Raw genomic sequence first — 27,900 nt, forward strand, 5'->3', positions numbered from 1 at the left:
ACACTTGGCACAACAGTTTATTGAGGTTTTTATTGAGGCGCCCCCTTCTGGTCAGAAGACAGATGTGCGCTCTCATTTTGGTGTTGAATATTTCAAATGAATATGTGTGTAAAAGAAATCATTAAAATGTACCACATACACAAACACATTTAACAAATCACAATGGATCCTTTAGTATGATACTTTTTTATTTTAACTTAAAAAGAGAGTGGATCAAAAACAGGATTCAATAAATAAGAAATAAATATAATTGCTGTAATAATTAATACATACATTATAATTACTCGATTGCAAGAGTCTGACAGAAACAGGCCCTTAAAAGGTTTTCTCTAGAAAATTCTAAAATCAAAATGTTGCATCCCACTCAAACCCCATCTCCCAATAAACAAAATAATTGATAAATTAGTAAATAAATAAAAAATAGCTCAAATATTAAAACCTCCAGAATAAAAGTGCGATCCCCCCTCCCCCGAATTTCCACCTAAAATCTAAGTATAAATTTAAAATAGGTTAGTGATTTCCCATTTTACAATTTGGAATGTAATATCCCTTTAAGAGGACGATGAAGTTACTAGTGGTAATAATAATAATAATGATAATAACAATAATAATAAATAATAATGTCGCTGTGTCCTGTTCAGTGTTTATCTAAAGTAGTATTCTTTTTGCATTTTTTCTTGTTTTTTAAATGCAGCTCTTTGTAAACTAAATTATTTACAAGTCATTAGGATTTTCTCCAAAGTCTCTCTAACCTACTCATTTAGTTGTCTTTTTTTTTTATTTTCTTCATTTTTTTTATTAAGAAACATCAGCCCCTCTATATTTGTCATGGATTAGACATGGTATAGACATGTTTAAGTCTATTGTAGTGATATATCAGCATTTTTTAATCAGTACACTTCCATACGTGCTCGGTCTGAGTTGCTGTACTTAACACCCTGTTGGCAAACTCCACACAGACCGTGGTCAAACCAAGCTCTTGGCTGTATGGGTGAAATTACTGACTCGTGTGAACCGTGTGTGTTTTGTCTGAGTGTCTGCAGGCGTGTGTGTGTGTGTGTGTGTGTGTGTGTGTGTGTGTGTGTGTGTGTGTGTGTGTGTGTGTGTGTGTTTGTGCACTTTATGTACATTTATAAATGAGCCTTCCACCTAGGAGGTTCAGAGTTAATAGCGCATGTGTATTTGTGTGAGTGTGTCAGTGTGTGTGGCTGCACTCCCCGGACGCTCAAAGGTAGCAGACAGTCTGAAAGCACTATGAACCCTGGGATTCCACCTCGGCTGGACTCTGAAAGATCACCTGTGAGAGGGAGGGAAAGTGGTGGGGTAGAGGGAGTGATACATAAACAAGGAGGGAGGGACAGAGAAGGGGGAGGATATGTTAGAGAGCAGTTATAAATACACTGAAGCTCCCATGTTTCTGTCTGATCTTTACATCTTGTCAAACATGCTCCTCCCGTCAAACAAAACTCTTTTAGGCATGACTTCATACGTCTGGCAGCGAACTGCACCTTTTCAGATGCTCCTAGCTCGTCTCTGTTTGTTACATGTCGGTGAGTTAAATCAAGAAGGCATCATTCACAGTTGTAAAGCTCTGTCTTTCAACAGAAATAAATAAATCATGGTGCTTTAACACATACACACACAGTGTCTGGATCATGCAACTCCATACAGTGGATAACCGTTATTTGTGTTTGTGTGTGATTGAAGGTGTGTGTCTGCAGGTATGAGTGTGTGCGTGCTATTGTGAAGCGCAATATGTGTCTATGTGTGTGACCTTAAAATGAGCATGTGCTGCACTCTAGTGCCTTGGATCATGGCAAGCAAACAGTACTACCAGCATGCATTATTGTCTGGCATTTGCAGTATAGAAATTCTGGGTGATAATTCTAATGTTGAAGAGGCACAGTGGTAGGTATCCACAAGGATTTGTTATGTAAAGGGTTGTCTAGAAATAGAAACAGAATCCTTTATTTATAATGCGTGCTGCCATGTGACAGTGCATCCACACGCTGGGTAGACAGCAGCTACACATGTTCAACTCTTTGGTAAAGGTTGGAGGTTTGTGGAGGATTGAATTTACGTCAAACTAAAGATATCCTTGATTCTGTCTTTGTTACATTTCTCCCAGAATTCCTATAGTTGAAGGCTGTTCTCCAATAAGCAAGAGGCACTTGTTTTTCCACCATAACCACATACCCTTTACCTCAAAACACGAGCTAGAGAGATAGAAAGAGGAGGTTGGGATGGAGAGAGGTGAAGAAAGAATTCGACAGAGAAATAGGAAGAGGGAAGAAAGGGGACCGGAGGGGGAAGAGGGGTGTAGTGAAGGGAAAACACCACAAAAGCAGTGATAGGAGATGTACAAGAGACCAAAAAGGAAACAAAGGAGCAAAAAACTAAAGTGCCACATCAAACAGTGTAACAAATCAGAATCCAGGAATATAAAACTCAGCCTTTCAGAGTACAGCTCAACAAATGCATGCTCGCTCCAAAATATAGTGCTTAAGTCATAAAACTCAGATTTCTGGTATTTTCTATTCTAACCTGAATGTGCCATTTGGACCACTCGGTAGCCATATTTCTGTATAATCATTTCATGCCCGAGTGTCCAACATGGCATACTATCATTATATGTTGCATTAAATTATACTACCATGTTACTTTTTCCATGAAAAAAAGTCACATTTTGCAGTAAACTGTAGTGCTGTTCTACATTTCTCCACCAGTCCACTATGTAAACCTCTGGCAAACCTCTCACCAGTTCAACAAGGATTATGCAATCCTGCATTACACACTAACAGTGTAACACAGACACATATGTACACATAGATGCCCACGCTCACTACCCAAACAATTTGATCAAATAATAATGACACCAAACAGAACACTACAGAAACTGATCAAAAACAAAGCTGCAAAAAATAACAAGCGTTGCTGCAGAATTTATCAGTTTACTATACAATGATTAAGTGTATCAAATATCCAATTAAATCAATTAATTCTGAGTACAGTCCTGGCTATTGACAGTTATTGATCAGTATGTGCACAGGTCAATACAAAATAAAGTCACAATGCACCAAACACAGTCTGTGGTCACTACAGCAACAGGACATGCAGGTCAACGCATGGCTGGTTGCTCGAGGTGACAGAACAAAAATTGCCAAGGGCAACCAACACAGGCAATCAATCGCCACAGCAACCCAAACACAGGCCAACCAATCAACTTACAACAATGCGAGAGGAAGGGGGGGTCAGGGCTTTATCGTTCACTAGGCAACCATTGCCATAGCGATGGGGTCCTCGAGAATTATGATTGGACGGAAGGATCTTGGGTGAGGTAAGTTGCCGTTTCAGGAAAAGATCAAAACAGCAGGAAAGAAAATAAATAAGATTGTGAAAGAAAATAAAAAGGAAAACAATATTTTAGTATATTTTACTCTTTCCTGAGTTGATTCAGTTGTTGATCATATGAGAAACCCAATGTATATTCACTGAAATGTCATGTTAAGCTTTTTATTCTTAACTTTGTACCTTCAATTAGCATTGCAGTGTCAAAGATAACGCTACCTTCTCCACGTTTTTTTTTTTCTTCTCTATCCTCAATTCATCCTCCTGCTCCCCCAACATACAACACCTCACTTCTCTAGTGTCGTGTTACCTCCTCACCACCACCTCACCTCTCATCAATTCTTGTTCCTCCTCTCAGTTGTCACTCAGTATGGGCGGTTGGCATCTTTGGGCCTTTTGAGCTGCACTTTCAGTCTCTTCATGCCGATCTGGAAACCATTCATGGCCTGGATGGCGGCCTGAGCACTAGCTGGGTTATCAAAACTCACAAATCCTGGAAAAGAAGATAATGAAGAGTTGTTATTTTAATGTGAAACAGACATCTTTTCCTTCACCAGTGTTTCCAAGTTGTAGAAATATTGGAAGGCACACAGATCACTTTCAGTCTTCCTAAGAGCCTAACAACTATCAACAACAAGACACACTGCATTTTCTTTTTACGAGTGGTTGTTCTGACATCAGGGGGGCTCATGGGAATTTCCCCAGTGTGTTACATATTTTTCTGATTATTCCAACAAAACATGAACATGCCATATGCCCCAATGTTAACAAGGTAACCTATTTTGTATATCAGCCCCAGATTGAGGACCCTCTCTAAAATATAATGGGTTCTTCTTTTGCCTGTGCTACGCCCTTCTACCAAGTTCCATAAAAATCAGGCCAGTCTATTTTCTGGAACTGAGCCAAAAACATAACCAATGGGCAGAGAGGACAAAACATTTTCAATTTTCACTTCAATTAAACCTTTTTTCTACACCATGCCTTTGTCTGAACTTAACTAGGATACCAAATTTAACAGACACAATGTCTCATGAGCCACAAAGTCACCCCGTCTTTTTGACCCGTCCTTTCCTTTCTTCACCACCATTTCCCTCCCTCCCTCTTTCTTCCCGTCTGTGAGTCTCACCGAAGCATTTGCTCTGGTTGGTGGCTCGGTCCACAAACACCTTAGCCGAGATGACATTGCCAAAGGGCAGGAACATCTGCAGCATCTCAGAGTCACTGAACTCCTGGGGCAGGTGGTAGATGAAGATGTTACACCCCTCTGGACCTGAAACACACATACATTAGGCGGAGTGTCATCATTTATCTGTTAAAACCTGGCGATAAACAACTTTAGATTAGATCACTGGAGAGAGGGGTGTGGCGGCAGACGGACAGGAAGTCACATCACCTTCTCTCTGCTGCTGTTGCTGGGGCTGCTGGTGTTGCTGGGCAACCATTGTTGGCTGCTGGGGAAACGGCTGGCCGACCAATCCGTAGGCAGCAGGATACGCCGCTATTGGGAGGGACAGAAACAAAATCTAATTGGGTGAAAACAACAGGTGGCAACATAGCAGTGTCCAATAGAATCATTTTGTTTGAACTGAAACATCTCCTGCTGAAGGTGAAAACTATTAAATGTGACACTTGAACGAAGCGAGACACAACAACAGTGACATCGTTGGTCTGAGTCTGGTATGCAAGCATCACAGACCCAATTTAAATACGAGACATGTATGCTAATGGTGTAAATCGAACATTGGATGTATTATATTATTACCAGTCTGTCTTGTGTGACACTCAAATCAGATAAATCTTAACAGAATTAATTCCACCAGTTGCCCTTGAAACACTTCCATCTTTGAGACGATGGCGGTCAAACTGAAAGTAGACACCTCGTCGTCCTTGTTCCCTAATTACATGTATCCTGAATTAACCTACTGACCTTAGACTGAGTTCAGATGATTATACAATTTGGTGTGCATAACACATGTAATGAACTTTGATGTGTTGTAATAAGTGTTGCCAAATTTGTCTCATAACTGTGTTTTAAGTTATTTACCCTTGATTTTTTTGCATTTGACATCCATCCAGACACCGCCCCAACCCACAGTGAGAAGGTTTCACTCAACAAGCTTCATCTAAACATTTTGTCACCTGTTTGTAGACTTACACCAACCTGTGTAGTGTTGCATGCCTGCATACGCCTGCTGCAGGGGGTCCAGGGTCGCAACTGGACTCTGAGCTGGAGAGCCAGGGGAAAAAAACAATTTGAAAGCAAAAAATGCAATCAATGTCATATTAAATCTTCGATTTCTCTTAATTTAATGTGAGAATTGTAATCACCTATACCTCTGTATGCTATTAGGATATTATTAACATTTCTTATTATATGGTCCATTCTATTTATGAGACTCTGTTCTTAAAAATGTTGTAGCGACCCCTGTTAGGATGTTCTTGTTGTGCTGGTTGAGGTCACCTTTTATTACCCCAGAAAACACGCTGAAGAAGGGCGTCTTGCTGGAAATGTCTGTGTTGGCACATTAAAAAGTGAAATTGGAGTGCTGTCCTAGTCTTTTCTTTTTTTATACTCGACATTAAGTATGCAAGTCCTCAAGGTGTAATCCTTGGTAGATTGATCAGTGTTGAATTTGATGTCTAATATATTTAAAACATCAGGCAACCCCTCTAACAGCCCAGTTCAGTCTCCCACCAACTCCAAGTATGCCCACTACAACACAGCATGTCATCAAATGTACTACTCTGTTGGCCAGGTGTGCTGCTCCTTTTACAGGAACACATGCCTCCCTTTTGACATAAGACAGATAAATACAGGAAATCTCACAATGTATGATGTTGAAACAATGATTATTCTAAATAAAAGAAGACCTTTAGGCATTTCAAAGAACCTTGGTTCTCCTTAATATAGGGTTCATACAGCTTTCAAAATGCAAGCACTCTTTTCTCTACCCAAAATCTCCAGACTCTTAAAGCCCTGATACAATTAAGCATTTTCCAAACTGTCAAAACTTAATATGTTATATGATAAACAGATATTATAAAAAGCCTCACTATTTATGTAGACTATAACGTTGGTTACAACGGTATTGCCTGAAGGAGACCTGTTGGAGAGACTAAGACATTGAGAGTAATCCAATTCTCCATGCTTTACTTGATCCATGTGTTTATTTATTTGTCCGTTTACTTTTGTAGTTTTATCAATGTATCTTTTTATTTAAGTTTATATTTTCATTTCTTTTTTTACGTCTTATGTAACTCCTCTTTCAGTGACCTTGACCAAATGGAGGGATGGAGAGGTGAGTTTGAGGGGAAGTTTTACGACAGACATCTATAAACATACATAATAAAAAAAAAAAAGAAACCTTGATATGGATGAACGCCGTTGCTGTAGAGTGCTTCTGTTGCTTGTTGTCCATTGCTGGGGGCTGGCAGACTGCTGTAACCATTCACTCCTAGTGGCGGAGGGAGAGAGGGCACAGGCGTTGCTGCGATAGTTGGTGGAGTATTTGTACCTACAGACGCAGAGCAGGGTCCAGATTATGGCTCTCAGCTTTCTCTATGCCTCCTATATAACTACACCTGTTTCTACACCTTTAGATCCTTATTTATGTAGTTATGTTGCTGTGTATTTGATGCAAAATACTGTAAAAACAACAGCTAAGTGCTTAAATTTGATGAAGCAAAGCATCTTAAGGAGAAGACTGTAAAATATTCCTATTTTGATATAATCTTAAACTGAAGACTACATCTAAAAACTACTCTATTCTACATCAACCAGTTTTTTTTTTGGTGTCCCTGCTCATACACAAGTTCAAGAATGTTTTGGGTATGCATGGCCTCTGTTAATGTGTGTACATGCGCCTACCCGAAGACGGCGTGATGGGTGTAATGGGTGTGGCAATGATTCCGTTGGCATTGAGCGCCGCCATCTGCTGCATCTGTACGGCGGCAACTGTTGCCACAGGAGACAAGTACGCTGACTGGGCAACCAGAGCCTGCTGTTGGACAAGCTGCAGACAGGGAAGGAAACAGAGACAGAGGAAGGGGATGGAGAGAAAAAATAGGGGGAGGGAGGGAGGGTCAAAAGAGGTGGAAATAGTGAGGGAGAGAGAGAAGACAAAGAGACAGTTAAATTGATATGGGAAAAAGAGAGAGAGAGAGAGACAAAGAGAGGGAAAAAAGCAGAGGAAGGGGCAGGGAGAGGGAGTGATGCAGGAACAGATGAATAGAGATCTAATTACAAGGCCATTATGTCCCGAGTCAGTGGGTTAATGGTTGTGTGTTGCGGGAAAGCTAATGCCAGATGACGTATGTTCTGTTGTCTGGGTAATAACATTAGCCCCAATTAGACCACTGATAGCCTCTTCAAACTTATTACATCCTCTCATAAGCACAGCACTCCCCTTACAAACTTAGTGTGTACATGTGCATTTAGTGTGCTGAGTGTTTGTGCATTTGTGTACTGCTTGCCTGTGCGTTGACCGCCTGTGTGTAGGCATTGTAGGCGGGGAAGTTGAGGGTCATGGGGCTGAAGATGCCGAGCTGCGAGGCCACCTGCTGCATCCTCCTCAGCCCCCGCTCCTTCTCTGTGTCGGCAAACTTCACCACCAGACTGGACGACGCTCCCTGTGCAGTGAAAGATGGAGAGAGAGGATGTTTCAATGAAATAACAACGAGTTACAATTTATATTCTGTATGTGTTAAAGAGGCTGTGCTCAGTGTTTATTTATTCATTTTTCCTCTTGTGATTCAGATGGGGCTGATCACAGCATGTTGATAATGCCAAGGACAGCACCAAAGACGACTGATGGTCACATGATATACATGATGGCCTACACCAAAATGTTAACTGTCCAATGTGACTCATGTCCCTGCCTTGCCCTGTGTGTGAGTTATATGTGTATGTTTTTTAATAATTTGTTATCTCATGCATGCAACTCACAGGCATTGTGCGGCTTCCATGCAAGCTGTTGATGGCAGCCTGGGCTTCAGCATGTCCTTGGTATTTTACAAAAGCGCACCCTGCAACAAAACAAACTCAGTTACAGCACATTTCCTGTATTCTGTTACAATTAAATAGGGTCATTTGTGTGTGTGCGATTTACCTTTGCTGGTGCCGTCAGGTCCTCTCAACACAGTGCACTCGTCTATGCTGCCAAAGGGCTCAAACAGTCTTCTCACATCCTCGTCGCTCTGCTGCTTTCCCAGCATGCCCACGAACAGCTTCCTGTCCTCTGAGAGGCCAACAATTTGGAAAAAAAGCAAAAGAAAGATAAGAAATCACCTTCATTTCCACCGAAATGGTCACACCTAAGTTGTTCAGACGTTCAGAGTTGTCTTATTACAAATGGAAGGTACCATGCTTGTCCACCAGGGAGCAGAATTTACTGCGGAAATGTGTAATGAGAGGGGGCGTAGAAAGCATGTGATTTGAATGTGTGTCTGTGTGTAAAGGTGTGTCGATTGAGCACCATTGACTACTTTCCATTTCTATCTGATTGAACTTAACATGTTTCCTTCTCTGCATCACACTGTGTGATTGTGTGTGTAACTGTATTAAGGAGCATGTCTCACCTCCTCTGCCCTCGCTGTCAGCTGGTTTCACCTGGATTGGCCGATTCATCTACACAACAAACAAGAAGGAGCATCAACACAGATGGTCAACATAAACAAGTCCCTCTGGTGGTATGACATGACTTTAGGATTGACTTAATAACCAGTGTCAAGATGAAATTTGTTTCATTGCTATTTCTTAGTAATATTTATTGTATTGGTTTTAAAAGACAGTGCACAATAATCAACCTACCATTCTGAATCCCCCCAAAAATACTAAAATATATTCAGTGTTATTCATATTAATTTACGTTAATAAATAAATGAAAGGTATATTTATTAATATATGTATTCATTTATTAGTTCATAATTATTTATGTAATTGTCTTCAGAGTATGCTGCTTCTGCTTTGTCCGTGAAAGAACTTTGTTTTTAAGTGCTATACCATTTCTAAAATAAAGGTAACATTAGGTCTTTACATACAATGACAGTCTTTTGAACTAAATGTTACTATTACAGCACTGATGATGGGTGTGTGTGTGTGTGTGTGTGTGTGTGTGTGTGTGTGTGTGTGTGTGTGTGTGTGTGTGTGTGTGTGTGTGTGTGTGTGTGTGTGTGTGTGTGTGTGTGTGTGTGTGTGTTTGTTTGGGTGTGTACAAGTCCCTGATAAATCAAGTTTGGCAGGTGACAGGTGTGTCTGAACTCTGTCCCTGTATGGTCCTATACTGTGTCAAAACACACACACAGCGTAAGGTCTCCGATCTCCTCTCTCTCTCCCTCTCTCTCTCACACACACACACACACACACACACACACACACACACACACACACACACACACACACACACACACACACACACACACACACACACACAGACCTACACAGAATGGAGGGGGGATTGAGAAGTGACGAGATTAAGAATGCAGGCTAGCTGATCTGGATTACAGAAGAACTACGGATTAGATGAGGGACAAGAGTAGATTGAGATAGAGAGAAGGGGGGGTTGCGGGGGGAGAGATGAGATGAGAAGGTGACAAGTGTGTGAAGCGAACAGGCGCAGTCAGCTAAAAATAAAAGGATGGAGAACGAGAGCCAGGCCTGGGGGACCCCGACTGACTTCGACCGACTGAAAGGGCAGGTGGAAGGCCAAGAGGAACCCAGGGAGTGAATGGAAATGCTGGAAAAAGAAGCCTTATATGAGGAGTGAGACAGAGAGACAGAGAGTGGGAGGATGAGAGCAAAGCTGCCCCTGAGAGGATGATTCAAAAAGAATAGAAGGAGAAAGAGCGGGAGGAGGGAGGAGTGGGGCGTGATTCATCGTGACTTACTCCGTCTAAAAAATGTCACGACGACAGCGATCCATAGCCTCGAGGGCTAATGCACGCATGCACACACATGTTCTGAATTGCCCTTCCATGTATACTATGTACAGACACACAGCTTTGTTACACACAGAGAAAGGCACACAAACATAACTACACACAGTGCTTAGTCATAGCACTGAGGCAATGAGACAGAGTGTTAATGCCAGAGGGATGGGGTGGGGGAGGAGAAGGGCTGCAGAATGATGGCGATGAAAAGAGGGAAGAAGAGCAAGGAAGGGAGAAATAAAGAAAAATGGATGAGTCCAGATGAGGAAAGGAAGGTCTGAAGAAGGGAGTGACACTGATACAGAGAAGCAAAGCCAAAAGGAGAAGAAGAAAACAGCACGCTTGTAGAGTAGACACTCCGTTTGAATCCAAACTTTGAAATGTAGCAAAACCCACATCACCAATCATACATTTTGGAGTAAACACCCTTATCAGTCAGGCTCAGATCTAAAGCTCCTCACTCAGCTGCAACAACGTGGAAAATGTACTAATTAATGCCTCATTGCCAGCTGAAAAGAGATTTGCAGCAATAGTGGTTGAAACGGATGTATTTTGCATCTATGACAGGGAGAAGAAATACTCGGAGGGAAGGAGACAGTATGAGTAAAGAGACGGGAATGGACGGAGAAAAGGAGGAGGGGATGAGGAGGAAGAATGGAGAGAGGTCCCAGTGGGGTGTTAAGGCAATGTAATGAAGCTGGTAATTGAGGAGAGGGCAGAGCAGAGAGAGACAGATCCATACATTTGATTAATCAGCTCTTAGCTGTCACCACAAAGCTATTGATCTAAGGCAAGGCCATCACACAGAGACACAAACCCGCACTGATGCAAACACTTCTGCTCCCTCGTCCACGTAAAGCACACACACACACACACACACACACACACACACACACACACACACACACACACACACACACACACACACACACACACACACACACACACACACACACACACACACACACACACACACGGTCTGCAGAGGAAGGAATGATGTACATTTTTAACCCTGCTTGTACCTTTATTGACTCGAGCTGTCGGCATAAACATAAACCTACAGAATACACATGCCCTCACAGTTTTCAGTGACCTTGGATTTAAACTCTCCCCCATCCATCATCCATCCATCCATCCATCTATCTCTAATCCCTATTTTGGTCATTTTCAATGTTTTTTTTAATTTAACTTTTCTTTTTGACTGTAGTTCAGTTTTAGTTTTCTGAGCGTAACTGTGGTAGTTCAGAAGGTTTAGTTTTAGTTTTTATATAATGTCTCGAAGTATTTAGCTTCAAAGAATAAATGGTTAGAGGAATGTGCAGGGATGACCATAATGTCAAAATCTGTTGATTTGGGAACTATCTTGAGTACTCTTCACAGCACACCCCACAGAGTTGACGGTAATACAAGCTGTCCCATTTTTGTTAGTGACACATCGCTATCTCATCGCTATCTCTTGCCAAAAAACAAAAATGTATAATATTATTACATTATATTATATTATATTTATCACTGCTATAGTTTCACTTTTAGTTTATGATAATAATTCTTAACCATCCATCATATCCCAGTCCTGGTGCTATTGCTATCCATTCACGCTGCAATCCATCTTGCACTATCAACTCATCGATCAGTCCCGTCTTGTTCATTGATTTCGGTCTGTGTTGTAGAGCAGGCTGATTGTAGCAAGATTTGTGTCCACTAACCCTTTCTGTATCCATCCATCCATCCATCACCTCTTCCATTACCTCTATCATTAGCCCTATTCAACCTCATCCCTGGGACTGTAAAACAAGAGAAACCTAATGATTTCCAACTACAGTTTATCAATCTGTGTCCGAGCTTGGGTGTGTTTACAATAACTGCTTTGACCCTTTTGATGATTTAAAATAACCACATGTCATAAACTTAGAGTGATCATCGAGAATCAGAGGAGATGGAGAAAAAAACAGCAGGTGAGAGGTGCACATTGCTGCCACAAAGACGACACAATGGCATAGGAAAATTGGCATGGCAACTGGCTCGTTGTCATGGCAATCATATGACGGCACACTGGGTAGGTAAACAAGGATGCTGGTTGCCAAGGGCGACTGCTGTGTTCTTCTGGTAAACAAAGAATCTGTGCCTGAGAGTGCTTTGCTGGCCTCATACTATCTTCCTCGGCATCTTTCCCGAACCATTTTATCTCTGTTAGAGTTAAATGAGCATTGAGTAAAAATGTATGAGAACAAGGAAATGAACAGGACGGGAGATTTATGGGAGACGTGGGCAGTATCAGGCGGAAGAAGTAAGTGTGATTTGGCTCTGAGCAAGAAAAGGAGAAGAGAAGGTGAGGGAACTGAATCTATATCGTAGTAGAGTAATTAAAATTCCCTTGAGCCTGTGAGAAAAATGCAAATAAAGTACAGTCCCCTGCTAGTCAGTCACACTGTACTCCACTCTTTTTTCCCCCTTTACACCAACACACATGAAGAGCCACGCGCTCCTTTCAAGTTAAATTATCCTCTAATTACTCACGTTCTAATTAAGTCTTAATTAACGGTAACCATCTGCAAACGTACGCACGTACAAGAGGCTGGCTTCATACTGTAGCAAGGTCTGATCCGTCCTGCTGAATACTAAGAAGCTGTGTTCTGTATCTCTGAGGAAAGGGGATTCGTATGTGAGCAGCAGCGCAGCGATGCATGAGGGTGAGATATGTGATATATGATCGTGTGTGAGCCTGCATGACCACTCGCACTCTGTGGAGGCACGTCCACTGACACACGCATGACCAAACCCTGCATGCAAACACTGCTCCATTTTGCATGCTGTGGTGCCAAGACAAATACACACACAGTACATGTGACTCACATATGCACAAACACACTGTACTACACTTCACTTTTCCCGACACCCAGAGCACCCACCCTTTGGCGCACACAGAAACAAACACATCCTACACACACGCACTTAATCTTACTCCCTGCAGTAACGCAGAGAGGATTGTGCCTGGATTAGGGGATATTAAATCCTTGGATTATCCAATCAAATCACATTCTACCCCCTCCCCCCACCCACGCAAAATCAGTGGAACAAACCATCATACCACATCATGAGGGCATGGGGGGTGGTGTGTGTATGTAACTGTGTGTGTACATACACAATTTGAAACAAGGATTAAAGAACATGTTAAATCACTGTTTTCATTTTGGCAATTCTAAACAAATGTAAAAAACATATACAAGTGATTACAGTGCACGCCATCAACTGACAATTGAGTGTGCGAATCTGTGTGTCACACTCTCTCTCTTCATATCTGTCTTCCTCACACACACAAATGCACACACACCCCTCCCCCTTCAATCTCCCTCTGGAACACTCCATCCACACAATTTCAGATGTCCATTTTCCAGAGTGCACAAGAAAGGAAACTATTTTTATCCTTTCTCCACGATCTAGCATTATTTCTCCCATCCTCAATTCCCCTCTTTCCACTCTCTACTCCATAATCCCTCCATACCCTGCTTGATGACACGGGCATCTCTGCTTTTTTTGTTATCTCTTTCCATTCGTTTCCTCCTCTCTCTCTCTCGCTCTCTCTCGTTCACTTCCTCCTCTCATGTTGCTCCTACTTTCTCTCTCATTTTTTCTCCATCATTGCTGTCACATGCCTTGCAGGCCAACAAACTCATTAGCATCAGTGTAGTGAAGCTTTATGGTGATTTAGCGAAACCAAATTTGAGCTAAATAGCAGGACTGTTCATGTCCTATTTGAATACACATTTTGTTGAACAAAATTAGTTGATTGTTATTATAATTCTGCTTTGATTTTGAAAACTTGAGAACCTGAAAACTTATTCTGATGCTCAGCAGGGCAAACAATCAGAGAAAATACTGTATTGATAAGAAGAAGTCGCTTCTGCTCCAGTGGTGGAATTGCTATATGACTTTGAATATATGTAGTTTTATGATAGAGCTGGGCAATACAAAAAAAAAAAGAAGATCATTTCTGACATTTTGAATTATCTGTAACTATTTTAGATTAATTCAATGCATGTTTATAAAGCACAAATGTCACAAAAACACCCAAAGGACATATTTTCAGTTAAACAATTATAATTTGGCATTGGGCTTTAGCTTGAACCAAAAAGTTGGGCCTTAAATCTTGTGAAGGGTTTATAAACCAAAGCAATCATAAATTATAGGTATATCATTGAATATATTGCGTGTATCATTTGTGTGTTTCAGTGTTTTATATTGGAATAAAATTGGCAGGCCATTATAGTGTGCAGCGGCGTTACTCCCGCTCTCAGCTGGATGAAAACACAGAGATGGGAGACATAGAGCGAGTGAGCGGGAAGGTGGAGCAGCCCAGCAGTGCAGCTCTGCCCCACCACTCTCCTGTCTCTTTATCGCACCACGTTAAAGGCTTTGCATCCCTCAGGTTACCTAGCAACCTGGCATCTCGCTCAGCTCCGTTGCCAGGCAACCGGGGCCTGCAACCATAATACACGCTCCTAAGCGGCCCATCCCCCGTCTCTCATCCTTCCTTTCCTCTGTCTCTCTCTTTCCATTCTTCACACCTGAAAAGTCTGCCCTCCTTCTCCTCCACTCAATACTTTATCTGGCTGTTAACCCTTCATCAGCCTCTCTACTGGAGCATGGATTACCAACATATTGTCCTCTCTTGCCTTCTCCATTCTTTATCGCCTTTATTATTCTCCATAGAAATGGCATCAAACCATGCATAAAGCAGAACTAACTACCCTGTTGATCCTTCTCATATTATGGTTTTTGTCAAACCCCAATGCTGCATGCAGCAGTGGAGCACTCACTGAAATTTGATCCTTTGGATTTAGTCCAACATAATCCAACAGCACTATAGCGGATAACTGTTAGACCTATGCACTTGGACCTTCTTTCTATTTTAGGGAGTGTAAATCCTTTGGGAAATGAAATGGTGAATTAAAGAGGCTGCTTAAAAGGCATACAAATTTATGATTGCAGAAATCCCTTATTCACTGAGATTACATTCAGCACAGAGCCAGTGACACATTTCTGGATGCTCAGATAGTTACAGCGCGAGGCAGAATCTCATAAACATGCCAGACAAGCTAATAACTTTATTCTTATGTTCTCATAAAGGCTTTATCAAAAACATATAACCTATTTTAGACCCTATCTGTTTTTGTGCATACCGTAGTAAGAACATCGCTTTATTTTTTACTATTTATATTGAAGTCATACACAAACACACAAGCCTATTGGAGTATACTAAATATTACATGTCTGGTCTATAATTAGAAGAAATACCTAAATCTTAATCTCAATTGTGAACAACCTCACCACTGAACAATAGAAAGAAATACAACATCTACTAAAAGAGGTACCCACAAGCTTCCATTCAATTGCTTCAAAATGCTAATTAACATGAACTAAACAAAACCTAAGATTATCTATACAAAACCTTAAACCTAAATCCTTTGTGTGCATTATTAAAACAAGTCTTACCTCTCTTATTAGCAAACCAAAGACGACAGAGCTTCACAAGACCTGTTGTTCTACTCTCCTATCTTCTGTTATTGGCTCATTACGAAGTGTGTGGATGTACAATAGTGTAATTTGGGTCTATAAAGCTCCAGCTTTGGCCTGTGGTCAGTGTGAAAGGGCTATTATACAGACAGCAGGTTGAAGTGTGGTTAGAGGGGAGACCCCGGAGCAGAGGTCACATCCCAGGTGCAACTTAAGTCCCGCCATTCCCTTTGATTGCCTAATAACACACACACACACACACACACACACACACACACACACACACACACACACACACACACACACACACACACACACACACACACACACACACACACACACACACACACATATATCTCTACACACACACATATATATCTCTACACATACACACACACACACACACACATATATATATCTCCACACACACACACACACACACACACACACACACACACACACACACACACACACACACACACACACACACACACACACACACACACACACACACACACACACACACACACACACACACAGACGCAGACACAAACCAGTGGCCCCCTCTGACAGATGTCTCTGTTTAAATTGACAGAAGTGCGCCATGAATCCCTCCCACTCCTCCACCACCCAGAAAAACCCTTTTCTTTCCCGGCTGCACCCGCCTGCCCCTTCCTCCACACTCATTATGGCAAACTTTTGTCTTGTTTCCTCCTTCTCTCTAACCCGACCTGCTCCACTCCTCCCCTGTCTCACCCTACCCCCTCACTGTCTATACACCCCTATTCATGCCAAACCTCTTCGTGGCCCTCCTCCACCACTCTTAACCCCCCTTTCATTCAGACCAACTCGCACACTCATTCACCCCCATTGTATGGGCCCCGCTCCATACGTCCAGCTTAGTGCAGACATATAAATATTGCATGCTGGGACAAGGTGTCTGGATTGCAACCTGCAGGTTTTTGTGTCACAAGGCAGTATGAACGTCATCCCTGTGTTTTTAAAATGTATAATGCAGAGGATTTTTTTTGGTTTTCTGTCCTCAGACTCAAGGAGCTCAGGACATGCATTCATTGAGGTAGCCAAATAGTGAATGGAAATTAACGAGGGGATGTTACAGTAAGTGATGTAAAAAGTGAGTTATGTTTGCTATATGATTTGGCACTGAAGTCAGTGACACCGCTCAATGATCAAAGCCCTATAAGATCTGGGCATCTGTTAAGCTTACTGCATTTAAGTGATTTTTTGGCACACTCTGTTTTTTGGCACTTGTTTTCTGCCTTGATAATCCCTTAAAAACCAAAATACATAAATGAAAGACACCCCCTCTTGTGAGCTTATGATAATCAGTCAAATTAAACTATATATATCTGTACATTTGTACAATTATTTTGTTATTTGAATATGACTGGTTTACCACTGCAGACGCTTTTGAATTCTACATTCATCACCTGAAGTGTACATCTTGCGATAAGCCATGTGTGAATCTGCTGTGCTTCACTCCAGGTTTGGAGCCAGCTTTAAGTTGCAAGAACAACGCACGTATGTCAGATAATTGCAACTAAACTGGTCTTTACAATCTATGAATGTGGAAACTAGGCCCTGCATATTTTTGTAGCTGGCTGGATTTACAAAACAGATGGTGTGTGATATGGACTAAACTCAACTTTGGGCTACTTTAGGGCTCAGCATCTGAGAGGCACCGAATTGGCAGGGAACAATCACGTAACCTGGTAATCATGTGTCAACACAACATAATGACACTGGCCAAGATAAAATGTTTGTGTGTGTGTGTGTGTGTGTGTGTGTTACGCCTTAGAGAGGCAGGCGCTCTCCAGGGTCAGGCTTTTATGAGGCTATGATTAGATTCTGCTTCAATTTTGTGGTGAAATATGAAGCAGGCTCTCTTTGTCTGTCCATGTTGCATGCACAAATGCACATGCATATGTGCACACACACACACATCACAATCACACACACAGCAAATACTTTTGTTTAAAACAAACAAGCTAAATCCCCCTTGGTTTTAGCTGAACACAACCCCCCACAAACCCCCTCTACTCTGCATACCCCCCTCTCTTTTCTCTTCTTGCACGCACGCACGCACGCACGCACGCACGCACGCACTCACACACGCACACACACACACACACACACACACACACACACACACACACACACACACACACACACACACACACACTTCTACACCTGTCCCTCTTCTCCCTTCCCATCCCATCCCACACACAGTGAGGATAAAAATAGAGAAACAGCACGGGGGAAGGGGGAGCGATACACATCACAAACCCCATCAGGCGGGGAGAGATAGAGGGATGGCAGAGAGGGAAGAGACGGAGAGAAAATGAAAGAGAGAGAGGGAGCTGGGATCTGTTCTGAATTGAAAGTGCTTAAGTAAGCAGTGAAGGGGAATAGTAAACAGTGCTGCTGACCACATAAATATGCTAAATTAGCCTACAAAGTCGCCCTAGTGGATAATTGCACATCATAGCTTTGCCCCATAGGGAGTCTGCCTGCCAGGCATCTTAGATTCCACATGAAAACACGCACAGAAGAACATACACAACATGCACACAAAACACCTCCTGAGTGCATCTGATAGACATCAACTATAAGACCTGGATGATGGACGAATGGAAAGATTGTGTCTAACTTCCCATTCGTTCTCTTAACACTGAAACCATAAAGTAATAAGTAATGTTGAATTGCAAACCAAAAACTGTGTTTAAGTGATAGACAAAACTTTAGTGAGGCAGTTGAGGAAAAATGTATTAATAACTGGCTCAATTACCTGTGCCCAGTTGATACTGAGATGTTAGAAACTCCTACACTGGAAATGTGGAGGGAACCGATGATGGGAATTGTTGCATGCTAAAAGATTGTGGAAATCTAACCTTTGAAAAGAATCTGATGGTTTGCTACAGTACATCCATAATTAATGTGATGTACTAAAGTCCAACACATTATTGTAACCAAATAAAAGCTTTTCTTTTATCAATATGTGCTTGGTTACCTGCCAGTTGTTTCCCTCCTTTCTGTGGTGTTGGATATTTTTTGTTCATACAAAAAAAAGCTATATTATTTTTAAAAATTCTAAAAGTGATATAACACTCACTGTCAAGAAGTCACTACTGTAATGTACATCACTACTGAGCTGCTGCACATCGAGAGTACCCAGCTGAGTCCATGTAGGTCCTTATTGTGCATGTAAATAAATATAGGCTTTTCATCCCGAGACATAAATAACAAATTCACTCTCTCTCTCACTGACTCTCTAGCCCAAGCTCAATAAAATACATAACAGCCTCTGTCATGTTTGCATGATCCAGCAGTAACCCTGGAACTACTCCAATTTATTGGCTGAGGAGCGCCGTCATTCCATATGCATTGAATCAATATCACAACTACAAACTTTTATTATATTTTTCAGATGTGTATCGATCTCCTGCTGTATCAGTAATTGTTAACTACTTGTCCAGTGGCGCTTTTGTGCCTTTTAAATAATTAATTTGGCATGTGTGTGTAGTGTGTGTGTGTGTGTGTGTGTGTGTGTGTGTGTGTGTGTGTGTGTGTGTGTGTGTGTGTGTGTGTGTGTTCTAATCAAAGAACAGGGAGCAGAGTGCTGCTTGGAGAGCAGTGAGGCATGACAACACACACCTGGTAAGCTGCTTATCACGCTTTAATTTCACCTACACTGAGATCAGCGGACGCCAGCGTGACCAAAACAGATGTGCGTGTGAGTGTGTGTTGTGTGTGTGTGTGTGTGTGTGTGTGTGTGAGTGTGTGTGAGTGTGTGTGTGTGTGTGTGTGTGTGTGTGTGTGTGTGTGTGTGTGAGTGTGTGTGAGTGTGTGTGTGTGTGTGTGTATGTACAAACATGTGTGTTTGAAGTAGAACAAAGATGAAGGGGAGTGATAAACGCAGAGGGAAGAGGGTGCAGATTAAATGGAGAGAGAGATATCAGCGCTGGAGAACAAAAGGAAAAGATAAGGGTAAGATAAGGAAGGAAAAACAGCAGCAGTCGGCTTGGGAGAGATAGAGCGAAAGATAAAGGGGGGAGGGAGATGTGAGGTTAAAATCTTTACAAGAGGACCGGGAGTGAAGTGAGGCCGGAGAGAGAGGGAGGGAGGATGGAGATTAGGATAAAGCCAGGAGGATATTGTAACACATATTACTGCAACTTTTGTTTTAAGGAGGTACAAATGTAACTGTTAGTTTTTACGTGGCCCATGTTACATAACAATTTGCAAGTTCACTAAGACTTCATTATAAAGAGTCTGTTGCTGGTATCTTTACATTTATATTGCTGCTGTCTTGGAAAGGACTTGCTTGTAATAGAGATTCTGTTCTGAATCTAAATGGCAAAATATTCTTGGTAAAAATAAAAAATAAATTGACTGTTAAGCTATTGAAAAAACCAGCATGACAAAATAACAATTCAGAATTAAGAGTTATCCAAAGGCATGATGGAAACTAAATGCAATGTTGTATAAAGGCTGAGCCCTGACCTCTGACCTCTGACACACGCTGTCCTGTTGCTACCAACCCTCTGCACTAAAAAGACAAAAGCCTGTGTTGCAAGATGTTTTCTTTAAATATTAAATACATGGACACACCTGCTTAATGACTATTAAGAAATTAGAAATTGTTATTTGCATTGTTTATTTGTCCTGTCCTGTCCTCAGTTGGCAATATTAGTCATGATTTTAATGAAGCATCAACAAGGCAAAGCCAAAAATTACATTTAGGAGCTTATTTTTATCTCGCTGGATCTTTTCCTCATTATTCCCATTTGGCGACAACCCCTGCATACAAATGCGAATGAGAAATTCAATTTTCAAGTGCAAATTAGCACTGATAATGTGACAGCTAAACATGAGCTCTTTCGTGTGGATGCATCCCAGGGGGAATCGCTGTACCACATCTAATACACCAAAACATCTGTGTGCTACAGTGGGACTTGATAGTGGTTCCACTGTTAAATGTCTGCCACTGTGACTAATATAATGTAACTCTCGCGCTCTCTTCATCTCGTGCTCCCTCTAGGTTCCCTCTCTGTGTCCAAATTAAACACAAGGCGCAGGACACTCTGATAAGGCCATCTGTTCATCTCCCTCTCTCACAATCCCTCTATCCTTTTTCTCATTTTCCAATCTGACAGTCCACTGCCCCTGCTGAAGCTAGCAGGGGACATTTGAGGTATAGCATCTCTGCAACTGGCTCTATGTTTGTCTTCTTCCTTTCATTCCTCTACTGGCTGCTTGGAACTGTTAAATCGGCGTTAAATCCCATCACTGAGTGACAGTCAGAAGCGGCAAGAGCATTGGACTTGTCTCCAAACCTTTAATTGCTTGGCCATGGTGCAAGGGGAAACACATCTGTATGAGTCTGTGATGCTATGGCTCTATTAAAGTTGTATGAGGGGTCTGACGTGCCACCGGTATCCGCAATTAAGAGCCGTGATCCCTAGATTCAAGACTCGCATGAACACGCACACATCCATACACACACCTCCGCCCCCTTGCCCCATGGTGAGCCCAGGATCTGACTATGAAAATGAGTTTGTGAGAAACTAATCATGCAGCTTAACAAGTAGAGCCGGGGAAGAAGGGGGAGAAGCGGGAGGAGGGGGAGGAGGAGATGGGGGTGTGAAACGGTCAAAAGGGTCAACTAATCAAGAGGAGGGGAAATGAGACAAGGGGTAGAGGAACTGCGAGGGGGGTGGAGGGAGAGGGACTGACGTTGAGAGGAGGACTTAGAAGAAGGGTTACCATAAATGACTGTGAAATGAGAATCCGAGGAGGCAGCGTGAGCATGCAGTGAGGGGAAAAAACTGAGTAAGAGACAGCAGGGATGAAAGAGGGATACCATGAAGAGATTTCAGAGAGGAAAAGAAGCGGGCGATGAAAGGGTTGGGGGGTAGTGGAGAAAATATTCTGTAATATTCTACTGGTGCAGTGAAACTGAGGGACGTGAGGGGAGGAGTTGAACAGAGGACAGAGGGGATTTGAGGGAAAAAAAGAGAGAGAAAATGGGAAGCATGGAGGGGAAAATAAAAGGAGGAATAAGGAAGAGATGAAAAAGCAATTTTTCGCGAATGAAAAGAATTGGACAATGGGAGGATGTGTGAAAGGGAGAGAGAAATCGTCTGAAGTCATTTCTAAATCCTGTCAAAGAAGGTAATAGACTGGAAGGGGGAGGAAGACACACAGGATAGAAAAGGGTATAGACAGGTAACGGAAAGTGATAGCAGAGCTAGAACTTAGAGAATGCTGGAGGCCATCCAGCTAAAATATACCCTCCAAAATAATGCTTTGAAATTATTAGGGGATTTTGATTTACCCTTAAGCAATGTTCAACTCACAAGAGGGTTGTTGGATGGACTGAGTGAGAAACAATTGTGAGTCCTTTGAATGAAGTAAAGTTTTAGTGAAAAATGTATCTTCTATTTGTTGTTATTCATCATTTAACTCAATGATCTCAAATAAAGACACTTTAATAAGCTTAATCGAGAGTACTTTACTGTGAAGAATGTCTCGAAATGGATAAAATAAGTAATAGGATCTTTTTAGATGAACAACTAGAAAAAGCAGGATACAGCAAAAGAGTGATACCAACATGCAGAAACAGTAATGTTGCTCATTAAAAGTCCAGTCTTATTGAAAAGCCAGCACAAGAGGGCCACACCCTCAATTCTGCACTTTCTCGGGGGAGTGGAGCTTCTGATTGTTTGTTGCCGGCTCTTTAGTAAATCTGCCCGCTAATGAGCATCCTCCCTGCAAATGTTTCCTCCGTGTGTCCAGAATATTCATCACATTTTCTCTCTAACTATCTGCTTCTGCCACAACTGGCCGGTTATTTAATTCATCACCAACAGGAAAGGATAAAAGTAAAACCCAGGAGAGAGAGAGAGTAAGCAGGGTAAGTCAAAGGACAAAGGGCAGCACGGGAGGGAGGAACCAGACACAGCAGACAGTGGAGAGCTGATTTTCGCAGAAAGGTCAGACTCCTTAGCAGGCACTAATTGGATTAATGTCATTATCAACATGCTGTGTTTCTACGAGTGACTGTGTTTGCACGAAAGGAGAGGCATTTCCCAGCTAGATGAAAAAGCAATATGTATGTATGGATGAACAGATTTGTATTTGTATGAATATTTCCCCTCCCCCAAAAGTATTTTCTTCAGGCTCTCCTGCTATCGTTTTCTCACAGAGATCTTATCAACACCACAGCTTGCAGAGGAGGTGCAAAAAATTGAAACTCCGATCAGTGGCAGGGCGACACAGGGAGAATAACATAGAGAACGACTCAGAGATGGTGGAGGTACATTTGCTATTATGTTAAAACTGCAAATCAGAGTTTGGACATGGCTCGGAAAGAGTCATTGCTACTAAACACCCTACAGCAATACACTCTCGGGTATTGGTGCACACTTTCAATGCAAAAATAGGGTATAATGCAAAATGCTTCAAAACAGCCACTGTAAAATCCTCTTTTAACTGCAATGAAAACCAGGACAGAGAAGAAAAAAAAGAGAGGGGGAGCGACAGAGAGGTACAGCCTACGAGACAGACACAGATCTCGCACAGTGGCCCATCCATAATGAAGAGTGTCCTACCCCTGCCCAACTGCAGCACACAATCCCTCAACAAGGGAGACTGAGGGAGACTGGGATGAGACAAAGGGGAATGGCCACATTAATTACACACACTCTCTAGGCGGGAGCTATCACCGGAGGCTAACGGAGAGACCGACAGAGAGATGGAGAGACAGAGAGAGAGAGAGAAATGGAGATGATTATGGTCACAGAGAACCCTACGTGTCTCCTGTGAGAGGGAGTGTTTGTCCTTAGCAGCAAGACGCCTGCTGGCGGCTTGAGTTATGTCACAGTGTTACTAATGGGAGCTGAATGTCCACTAGTACACACACACGCTGATCTGAGGCCGTGGGTGTGTGTGTACAAGGTAGCGTCTGTGCATGTTGATTGGGGAGATTTGATATTAGTGTATTTGCAAGCTTGTGTGCATTGTTACATAAGTGTGAAGTGTGTACTGTCTGGGAGTGTGTGTGTGTGTGTGTGTGTGTGTGTGTGTGTGTGTGTGTGTGTGTGTGTGTGTGTGTGTGTGTGTGTGTGTGTGTGTGTGTGTGTGTGTGTGTGTGTGTGTGTTGTGTGTGTCTGTTTGCGTTGTGCACTTACCCCTGGTAGTGTTTTCTGCTCATGTAGAGCGCTCTGGGCTTTCAGTGCCGACTCTCTCGCACAGTACGTCAGAAACGCACATCCTGTCAGATAGAGAGAGGCAGGGAGAGAGGGAAGGAGAAGGGAGAGGAGGAACGGTAGAAAAGGTCAGCCAGGAGCTCCAATATTTGTCATTTTCTATCTCTGTATCAACCCCTACAAAAACACACACAGCCACACCATTTAAATCATTTCAACGTCTCCTTTTTTGATGCCTTCCCTGAGTACTTGTCACTAGGCATGGGACGATATGAAAATGTAATGTCATGATTATGCTGGCCATCATAACTGAGACTCCCTGTAGTATCCAAATTATAATCTAAACTCTTAAATGCTTAAAACTCTTAATGTGGCACTGAAAGATACTACAATCACCTTGCTAAGAAACAGATATTTTGATTGCATTACAGATATAAGACAAGCTTTTTTTAGTGAACACATAACATGCCAAAATAAGGTAATAATAAATCTCCCTGCATAAATAAAAGTGAATAATTTAGTAAGTCTGCTATTTCTGTTGGTAATTCCTGTAGTTTTTAAGCAAGTTTCTATTTTCCACTTCTCTACTACGATAGCAATCTATACAGCTTTTTAGAGGTTAGTTAACCCGATAACTCCCAATAAAATGTACCACTACAGACTTATTGTGAGTGTTTTTAACGCGATCCGCGGTGAAATCCTATATCGTCCCATCCCTAATTGTCACCTTTTCTGATTTATTATAGGGCTAACTGTGCGAAAGGATTACAAAATATATATATTCATGCACTGTAACTAAACTTGACAACACCATTATGATGCACTCTAGAGCAAGAGAAGGACACTCCACGGCACGGCACAGTTCAGAACGGCACGGCACGAGTCAGCACACATGACAGCACCACAGACTTATGTGTGGGGCTAACAAGGCCTTACGGGCTGGGCACAGTCAGGTTCCTGCCCTAAACCAACCACTATGCATGCCTCACGATCACTCCAAATACACTCCCTCTGTTTTCCTATGTGCTGTACCTGTGTCTGTGTGTGTGAGGGAGGGGTAGGTAGCAGAGCTGGCTGGCCAGAGCTGTTTACTACACCTGTCACCAGCACTAAGACAACAAGATTAGCAGCAGGTTAGCATCCCGGTCACATCTCAGACAGACTAACGTGGATTCAGAGTGAAGAAGAGGTGATTAAGATGAAAACATTCACACACTGTAGATCTGAAGAATTGAGCATGACTCAACATAATGACACACACACACACAGACACAGACATACAGACACACACACACACACACACACACACACACACACACACACACACACACACACACACACACACACACACATCTTATGGTCCATCTCATTGCTTTTAAGAGGGGCTTACTGTGGCCGTGGGGATTCTCAAAACAACAGATTCTTTCCCCTGTGTCACCCAGGCTTACAGCCCCATTACACTGATTGGAGCATACAGCCTAATCTGGTTCAAAACAGACAAGACCCCAGGTCATTGTGTGCATGTGTGTGTGTGCGGGACAGAGAGAGAGAGTGTGTGTGTTTGCTGCAGTTTATTACCCATCTATTGTAAGAAGGGGCCCGATTTAAAGACTCTTAATCATTAACAGGATTAGGAGTCTTCTAACTCTGTTCGCCATATATCAAATTACACCTTCATATAGTATTCTTTTTAGTACATTTTGGCACAAGCATATTCATGCATGAGCAGGTATTTGATTCACAGTGTATGTGGAGTAACTGACTGTGTGTGCATGGTTTCACGATCTCACGTTGCAGTGCTAACAGGAGATGGAGACGAGAGGAGGTGTGACAGTTTCCATGGTGACATGTGACTCTCAGCGCCGGAAAATCCACCCATCTATCTACCTTACTGTCACACGTCTATCTAGCTATCTGTCTGTCTATCTCTATCTGTCTTTCTTTGTTTAGGCTGTGTTATAACGGCGAGACCTACCTTTGTGCATGCCAGTGTATTTGTCCTTAATCACAGTTAGCTCATAGATCTTGCCAAACTGCTCGAAGATAGGCTTGAGGTCCTTTTCTTCCAGATTACGGGGAATCTGCCCCACGAACAGCTTGATGGCGTCTGCCTCCTTCATCGGGACAGAGTGGAGAGGAGGACTGGGTACTGCAGGGGCAAACAGATCAGGAGCAGTTGTCCCTGGAAAGGAGGAACCAATGCTGGATAAGCTTTGGGTCGCAACTAGAGAAGTTGGCATGGGACAGTAAATGTCACAATAATTATACCATTTTTTTAATTTATCAAAAGTGTTGTGACTTACAGTGGTAAAAAATGACACATTCAAAATTAACCCACTTTAAAGAGTTAAAAACTCCTCTGGTATCAAAAGAATATTTGTAATATTCTTTCAAAGGCTTATGTTTATAATATGTCATTTATTCCATTTATTAAAGTGTAAGCATAATTGTAGTAGTAACAATAAAAGAAAATAAGGATAAAAAAAATCCTCATAGCAAAAATATCAATATAAATTCAGAATAAAATGTATAATTTAAAGAGGATTTTGGGCTACAAAACGTGTGCTTCAATTATGCAAATAAATGTACAAATAATTTGCTTGAAACATTTGAGTATTTATTGCCCAGCCTGATGACAAAGGGCTCCAGTAGCTTCTGGTAAAACAATTATGCAAATGTTAATTAGCCAATCAAAAAACAATAATGGGACTTTTCCCTCCCAATTAAATATATATTAATACATCAAAAATATCTGTAAGCATTTATTACCTTTTGGTTGATATACAGCGTTCAGGATCCCTACACATAAAACAGAGAGGAAACAGCGTGATTGGGGGTAAAACATGGCAATAGAGCGGTTTCTTTGTTTAGCCAGCTGTAGGTTACAGCATACACACGGATGTCATGGGGCTCCCTTGCTCTTTGTCCGATCCCCCTAATGTACACATGCACATGCACACTCTCTCTCTCACACACACACACACACACACACACACACACACACACACACACACACACACACACACACACACACACACACACACACACACACGCCAGAACAAAACAAGGCAGGGAAATAAACAGGCTACACACACCAAAGCTCTTACCGTGTCCAGAGGATGCTTATACGGGTAGAGTGGTGCCTGTGTGTGGATCCTAAATTAAAGAGGGATGCTCTCTGTTGTTGTGCCGTCCTCCTTCCTCCCCACTCTCTGGATGCTCTCCACTCTTTGTGCCTCCGTACTCTCCCTCTCCTCCTCCTCCTCCTCCTTCTCCTCCTCCTCCTCGGTGTTCAGATACTACAGGCTCGGCTGTGTTTTTTCTTTTTTCTTTTTTTTTTACAAAACTCCCGGTGTTCCAGGTCTGGAAGTCTGCAGGTGGCGGAGTAAAGTCCTAGCAGGTGAGTCCGAAACACAGCTTGTCGCCACTGAAATGTAATCAACGTCTAGACTATCAAAATCCAGAGGTAGCGTAGATAGTTAGTTTTCAGTTTCACCAATTAATCAATTAATTATAAAGTGATAACAGGCTAACCGGTCGCTTAAATTCTCGTAGCATCCAACAGTTAAAACTTGCCTAGTTGCCTTTGAGACTTTTCAGCCTTGCCGATATTGTTCCAACTCGAGGCTATTTCAGCCTACTATTCTTTCTTTTTCTATTCGTTTTCCTTCTCACCCGTTCAGAGTCTGGGTGGCTTTTAACGTCCTACGCCGGTGTCTCTCCTCTTTCTCTCCCTCCCCCTCCGCTCAGCGAAGCGGTTAGCTTGTGACGTAACTGCAAGGGACCGTCAATTAACATGTTGGCCTCACTCACACGAAAAATAAATAAAACGAACCCATACTTACTCAATAATGTGTACACTGCTACAAATTAATTCAGT

General features: G+C 42.2%; 1 protein-coding gene across 11 annotated transcripts; it reads right to left on the reverse strand.

The window, feature by feature from the left end:
* Positions 1 to 184: 184 nt before the first annotated feature.
* LOC134862086 (CUGBP Elav-like family member 3) lies at positions 185 to 27,739 on the reverse strand. Of its 11 annotated transcripts, none has more exons than XR_010165463.1 (16): positions 27,128 to 27,739; positions 26,790 to 26,819; positions 25,996 to 26,202; positions 24,003 to 24,085; positions 8,926 to 8,974; positions 8,457 to 8,597; positions 8,294 to 8,373; positions 7,822 to 7,977; positions 7,217 to 7,361; positions 6,714 to 6,863; positions 5,504 to 5,575; positions 4,742 to 4,846; positions 4,475 to 4,618; positions 3,678 to 3,841; positions 3,229 to 3,327; positions 185 to 1,297 (listed from the first exon to the last, which is right to left on the reverse strand). XR_010165463.1 is itself a non-coding variant. In XM_063879784.1 (16 exons), exons 6-15 carry the CDS (start codon positions 8,972 to 8,974, stop codon positions 3,714 to 3,716), a joined length of 1,158 nt encoding a protein of 385 aa, XP_063735854.1. In that variant the 5' UTR covers positions 24,003 to 24,085; positions 25,053 to 25,129; positions 25,996 to 26,202; positions 26,790 to 26,819; positions 27,128 to 27,739; the 3' UTR covers positions 185 to 1,297; positions 3,678 to 3,713. The 11 variants fall into 11 exon arrangements, 9 of the variants coding, with proteins under 9 accessions (XP_063735854.1, XP_063735853.1, XP_063735850.1 ...); XM_063879784.1 differs by lacking the exon at positions 3,229 to 3,327 and adding an exon at positions 25,053 to 25,129 and having other exon boundaries at positions 8,457 to 8,585; XM_063879783.1 differs by lacking the exon at positions 3,229 to 3,327 and adding an exon at positions 25,053 to 25,129.
* Positions 27,740 to 27,900: the final 161 nt, after the last annotated feature.

This window comes from Eleginops maclovinus, chromosome 3 (assembly GCF_036324505.1).
Source record: "Eleginops maclovinus isolate JMC-PN-2008 ecotype Puerto Natales chromosome 3, JC_Emac_rtc_rv5, whole genome shotgun sequence".
NCBI classification, from domain to species: Eukaryota; Metazoa; Chordata; class Actinopteri; order Perciformes; family Eleginopidae; genus Eleginops; species Eleginops maclovinus.

What these genes read in the sequence shown, in the direction of transcription:
- LOC134862086 (XM_063879776.1), bottom strand. Translation starts at nt 26,140, where the DNA reads ATGAAGGAGGCAGACGCCATCAAGCTGTTCGTGGGGCAGATTCCCCGT. An exon ending in ATGGAAGCCGCACAATGCCT is followed by an intron (nt 7,978 to 8,293) that starts GTGAGTTGCATG and finishes TTCACTGCACAG; the next exon opens with GGAGCGTCGTCCAGTCTGGT. An exon ending in ACCCATCACGCCGTCTTCGG is followed by an intron (nt 6,864 to 7,216) that starts GTAGGCGCATGT and finishes CTGCGTCTGTAG; the next exon opens with GTACAAATACTCCACCAACT.